Genomic DNA, 6,145 nt, shown 5'->3' on the forward strand with positions numbered 1-6,145 from the left:
TGGGAATTGTTCCCTGGCAGGGTGGGCAGGGGCTGGGATGGAATTCCCAGAGCAGCTGGGGCTGCCCCTGGATCCCTGGCAGTGCCCAAGGCCAGGCTGGACACTGGGGCTGGAGCAGCCTGGGACAGTGGGAGGTGTCCCTGCCATGGCAGGGGTGGCACTGGGTGGGCTCTGAGGTCCCTCCCCACGCAAACCAGTCTGGGATTCTGGGATTCCATGATTATGGGGTAGGGGTTGGTTTAGGAGTTTGTGATCAGTCTTTTTTTCCAAGCTTTTCTGGTATAGCTTTTGCCAAGATTCAACTGCTTATGACTGCCAGAGGCCTCGAAGTGGGTGAAATCTTTGGAAGACTTCAGGATGGCTTAAAGCCCTGCATTTGTAGGGTGTTCCATGGTGTCCAAGTGCTGGGATCGAGAGCCCTGGACTTATCAAGCCAAACCTGTTTGTTCCAATGATCCCTCTCTGTGGGGAGGAGCACAGGCTCCACTCTGTCTGTCAGCTGTCCATTAAGGAGGCTGTTCTTCCTGCTGGAATTGCCACCACATCCATACTCCTGTGTTTTGGGCTGCCCCAGGTGGTTGAGCACACGAGGTACCAGAGCCGCACGGAGTTCGACAGTGCCGTGGACAAAGTCCTTGAGGAGTTCTCGGTGGAGCTGATCTGCCTGGCCGGGTTCATGCGCATCCTCTCGGGGCCTTTCGTCAAGAAATGGGAAGGTGAGCACACCTGGGGTTGCTGTGCATGTGCACAAAGGCATTTCAGAGGTTGTCACCAGGAAAAAGAGAGAGGCCACCAGATGAAGCACGATGATCTTCAAGGTCCCCTTCCAACCCCGGCCATCCCAGGATTCTGTGAAATGAGACTCTTCCCCTCTTGTAAGGAAAAGGATGAGAGGGAAAAGCAGTGCGCTTGTGCAGAGGCTGAAGGAAGCCAAGGGCGAACACAAGTCTGGTAGTCTTTGATTTCTTAGAAAGTATTTTTAAAAAGGCTGTGAAGACTTTGGGGCCCTGCACACAGCGGGTGCAGGGCAGAGGTAAGCACCCAGCCACTGAGGATTCCTTCCCCTGACAGAGGAACTGCTCTGGATCCCTGTGAAACGTCCAAACTGGGCAGCACTTTGCAGTTTTGGGTAACAAGCCCTGGCCAATCCCAGGCCACGTGTCAGGAGCTGCCCAAGTCCATGGGTGGGGTGTTCCACAGGCAGATCCAGGCTGTGCTTGCCCAGAATATTCACAGTGTCTCCACTCTACTCATCTTTTAGTTTTCCAGCTCTTTGAGAGGCTGGTGACGCCTTCAGGGCCTGCTCTCCTGCCCCAGCTGTTGCTTTTCTCTCCTCCTGTGTTTCCCAGGGAGTCCTGAGCACGCCGAGCAGCTGCTGCTTGCTCTGCTTTGGGGCCAGGGTTACAGCCTGGTCAGCCTGTGCCTTGCAGCTTTCACTGCTCTTTGGTGACTTCTGTGTTCCCCTGGGTGTGCCAGGAACATTTCACACCTGAACTACTTTTCAGACCTCTCTTTAAAATCAGTAGAGCAAAGCAGGCACTCCTGAGAGGCCTTGCTGTGGTTTTGAAGCTGTCAGGTGAATTGGTTTTGTTTGTTTCCACTCAGGGTCCAGAGATGGAAATGCCTGTGCTGTGGGCAGCTGTCAGGAAGAGACAGAATCTCTCACTCCAAGGGAAGTGTTGGAGCAGACATTCTCTGTAGAAGACAGAAAAGAACTTCCTCTAGTGCAGAATCTTGTACAAATAAAGGATGTTAGTGCCTTCTGATTCAGGGACAGAGCACTGGTCGTTGTCCTGCACAGTGCAGGATTTGCATGACTGGTGTGAGAGAAAAGGAAAGACTTTTTCCAGACAGAAGAGTTAAACTCATTTTTAAAATGTCCAGAACTGGACTGAGCTTAAAAACCTGAGCTGGGACCAGGAGATGTGAGCTCGGACATTGAGCTCAGCTTAGGGAGCTGGGCCAGCTGCAGGGCCCTGTCCTGGCCATGCCTGGCCACTGACCCCCCCAGAATTATCCAGGAAGAATCAATTCCTGCTGCTGCTTTGGTCAAAGCTGCTCCTTTTTCTTTCTCTCTCAGTCACAAGGACACCGAGTAGCAGTTATGAAACTTAACAGCCCTGAAGTGTGAATTATGGCTGTTAACAAAGGACAGGTTAAAGTGTTGATTGTGAATGTTAACAAAGGACAGGTGAGAACAGAACCAAACAAACCCAAGCAAACAGGAGCCCACGTCCCATTCTGATGGGAAATGGAGGCAGAAGAGCAGGGTGGTGTCTCCAGCCCACTGTCCCTGAAACCTTTTGGGCTCAAGTCACAGGGAGGGAGATGCTGATGCTTAAAAAGACTTTTATTTAGATATAAAGTGTATCTGAGACATTGCTGGACATCAGGTGGAACGTTTGCCTCCTGTAACTTGGCCAGATCTCCATGGGCAGGGAGTCCCCGAGGTGCTGCCAGGAAGAGAGGAGAGTAGAATTGAGATAATAGAAAGAATTAAATAAATAAAATAATGGTAATAGAAACCCTAGAGCAAAAGAGGCTCAGGGGGGACCTTGTGGCTCTGCACAGCTCCTGCCAGGAGGGGACAGCCGGGGGGGTCGGGCTCTGCTGCCAGGGAACAGGGACAGGAGGAGAGGGAACGGCCTCAGGCTGGGCCAGGGCAGGCTCAGCTTGGCCAGCAGCAGGAATTTCCCCATGGAAAGGCTGCTCAGGCCTGGGCAGGGGCTGCCCAGGGAGCTTTGGAGTGCCCATCCCTGCAGGTGTCCCCTGGAGGTGGCACTCAGAGCTCTGGGCTGGGGACAAGGTGGGACTCCATGGGCTGGGAGGGCTTTTCCAGCCCCGGGGATTTTGTGATCAAAGAAGGACAAGGTGCTGAGGGAAGGGACAGCTACATCAGCCAATTAGTCATAATTAATCCCTGGGGAAATGTTTTTAGCTATTGATTGTAACTGCACTCTGCTACTTCAGACACAGACACCGCAGCACTTGGGGCTGGCTGGCTGCTGGCGTCTTCAAAACTTGTGAAAAATCCTATTCACAAATGATTTTTTTCCTCTGTTGGTTACAGCCCCTTGAGCAGCCTAAAAGTGCTAAAAGTCAATAACCTCAGCTCTGCTTTCCCAGGGAAAATCCTGAACATCCACCCGTCCCTGCTGCCGTCCTTCAAGGGAGCGCACGCGCACAAGCTGGTGCTGCAGGCCGGGGTCAGGGTCACGGGCTGCACCGTGCACTTCGTGGCTGTGAGTACCTCCTGCCCCTCCTGCAATCCTGAAACCTTTTGGGCTCAAGCCCAAAAGATGTTCCCTTTGAACATCTGCACCTCCCTGGCTCTCTGTAATCCTTCCCTTTGAACATTCTCACCTTAGGGAACAGCCTAAACCCTTGTGTCTGATCACCTCCCTCTGTGTTCAGAACTTTGTATCTAGAGGAGGTGGAGATTTTATTGTGACCGTTCAATGCTGTAGTTTGCTGGCTCTGCAGAAGGAATGGAAATGGATAATTTGTCCAGGAGTTTAAGTTTTCCCTAAGAGAACTTCTTCTCTAAGCATCCCACTGCTGCCTTCCATCCACTGGTGGGAGGGAATACTTAATATAAGTCCTTGGCTGAGCCAAAGGCTTTGTTAAACATGGTCCAGAGTGCCTGGATTTTATCCTAAACCTGCCTTGTTTCTTGCTTTCAAGAAAAAGAAAAAATAGAAAAAAAACAAACAAAAACCCCACTGGAAATGGCACAGGATTTGTTAAGGAGTAATCTGATGTTTGTGGGAACAGAGCAAAACTTGACAATTTATGCTGGCAAGACCCTAAGTAAAGAAAGAGAAGAGATCTCTCAGCTTCAGAGCCACGTTTTTTCAGGCCAGGGATCATTGGTTCCCTTTTGGTCACTTCTAAGAGTTCAAAGGTCTCCTCTGGCTCCCCTCTCCCTCTGCTGCTGGAATCTGTCTCAGGATTTTTGCTTTCCCTTGGGAAAAGAGGGTGAAATAATTTTTCCTGATAGAAGGGAAAACTTCATTCTTCTCTCTGTGCCATGACTTGGGGTTTCTCTGTGTGGCAACTCCTGAGGAACAGCCCCTGCCCAGCAGGGATCTGCCCCAGCAATGTTCCAGGGAAGATCTCCTGGATCCCTGTCCCAGCTCTGTGCAGCCCTTGGCTCATTCCCCCTCTGGACTGAATGTCCTGCCCAGCCCAGCCCCTCCTGTCCCTGGCTAATGGGCTTTTCGGGAATAGAATTGTTGCTCCCTGCTGTTCTGCTTCCCTTCTGCTCTCCTCTGAACCCCTCCCAGACCACAGTCAGCCCCAGCACCTGCTCTCCCCATCCCGCCATCCCAAATCCCAGTCCCCACCAGATCCCTGAGGCACCACCGGGGCATCCCGGGCCTCCCCTCCTGTGCCAGCCCCAACCTTGCTGTTGTCGTTGCAGGAGGAGGTGGATGCCGGGGCCATCATCTTCCAGGAGGCCGTGCCGGTGAAGCTGGGGGACACGGAGGCCACGCTGGCCGAGCGGGTGAAGGAGGCCGAGCACCGCGCCTTCCCCGCCGCGCTGCAGCTCGTGGCCAGCGGCGCCGTGCGCGTGGGCGAGGCGGGCAAGATCTACTGGAAATAGCGCCGAGCTCCAGCAGGGCCTGGCACGGGCCAGCACGGGCTCAGCACGGGCTCTGCCCTTCCCCTGCCCCACACGGTTCAAGGTTCAAATCCCAGGAAAGCCACCAGTGGGAATGTCGGGGCTGCTCTCGCAGGGTGCGGCGATGGCTCCTGTAAGCGCTTCCTAATTTTAATCGCTTCCTTGGCCAACATTTAGGTTCTCTCCGTCGCTTTCCTAACAACCCAAATGCAGCCAGGTGGAGCTGAGCAGCCCTGGGGTGGACTGGAGACAACACTGGAGACCCTTTCATACAAAATCACAAGCAACGGACTGGCAGCTGGGAAGCGTACGAGCCTTTTTCACATGGCCTGTCTCCAGCACAAGGATTAACTGACACTTTTGCCAGGTGGGGAATATGTGGAAGTGCTGGTGAATATCCAGCTGTGGAAGTGCTGGTGAATATCCAGCTGTTGGCCAGCCATCAGGGCTGTTCCCTAACGGGGACCCTCCTTGTGCTGGGAAGTGTTGCTGAGGGAAACTGCGATGGAAGAGGCAGAAACCTCCACTCTAAAAACCTCATCAAACCAGGAAAAGCTGGCCTCCCAAAACACCAACTACTGGATTTTTCTCCATTTGTTTCCTGGTTTGATGGTGGTGGATCTCATCTGGCCCAGACTTGACACACCCTGTCCTTTCCAAACCTGAACCTGCCGTCCATCAGATGCCAGCAGGATTCAGTGTCTGCTGCCCCTTTTTTCCTCAGCATTCCCATGTGAATTCCCATAAATTCCCCGCAGATTCAGGGTTTTATTTTTTTACATGAGTAGAAACAAAACATGTCCTTGGCTTGTGAAACATTCCTCAGGAATTGTGAAGTGCCTTTATTCTTGGATCAGTGTTTTCACCTGGAATAACACTGAGGGACACCCAGGAATTATGAACATTTGGAAAACAACTGGGGGTTTTGTGCAGCTCAACACTTGTGGTTTTCTTTTAATATTTTCGTATAGTTATGAAACCATTTTAATGTTCTTACTGAAAGGATCAGGTTTCCCACACACAAAGCAGATGAGGTGGTTTGGAGCTCCCCTTTAACACAGAGAAAGCTGATTTTATTCTGGGTTCTGATGTCCTGACAGTTGTCCCATGTTGGCATATTCTCCTTTGGGATTTGAAATAAAGCCTAATAAATTAAAAAAAAAAAAAATCTATCTACAAGTATTTCCTTGGAATTGATTCCCAGGGCTGTAGGGGGAGGAGGGAAGGGGCTGTACATGGTGTGGGGGCCGTGGGTCAGAGGGGAGGTCACACAGCTCCAGCCAAGGAAGGCAGAGGAAACAGAGCCTTGGAGGGGTGAAATCACTGCCTGTGCAGGGAATCAGTATCACATTATTGATCAGAGCAGTTGGATCACTGCCAGAGAGGCCAACAGAGAGATCTGTCCCAAATCCAACACCCGTCTCCCTCACAGGCACCTTGATCCAGATTCTGATGTTTTGCCACGTGAGCCTGATGTGAAATGGGATTTCACAGAGTCACTCAGGGTTTGGGCTGGAGGGA

The 6,145-nt window shown here is 52.0% G+C and overlaps 1 protein-coding gene across 2 annotated transcripts in view; it reads left to right on the plus strand.

Moving 5' to 3' along the window:
* Window positions 1–4,638, plus strand: part of GART (phosphoribosylglycinamide formyltransferase, phosphoribosylglycinamide synthetase, phosphoribosylaminoimidazole synthetase) — a 31,185-nt gene extending 26,547 nt beyond the window's left edge. For both annotated transcript variants that reach the window (XM_068179479.1, XM_068179477.1), the window contains 3 exons: window positions 575–716; window positions 3,127–3,242; window positions 4,424–4,638. In XM_068179479.1, the coding sequence (XP_068035580.1) occupies window positions 575–716; window positions 3,127–3,242; window positions 4,424–4,606 (441 nt within the window). In that variant the 3' untranslated portion in view covers window positions 4,607–4,638. The remainder of the gene's footprint in view (window positions 1–574; window positions 717–3,126; window positions 3,243–4,423) is intronic.
* The last annotated feature ends 1,507 nt before the right edge of the window (window positions 4,639–6,145 follow it).

Source organism: Anomalospiza imberbis, chromosome 2 (genome assembly GCF_031753505.1).
Source record: "Anomalospiza imberbis isolate Cuckoo-Finch-1a 21T00152 chromosome 2, ASM3175350v1, whole genome shotgun sequence".
In the NCBI taxonomy this organism is placed as follows: Eukaryota; Metazoa; Chordata; class Aves; order Passeriformes; family Viduidae; genus Anomalospiza; species Anomalospiza imberbis.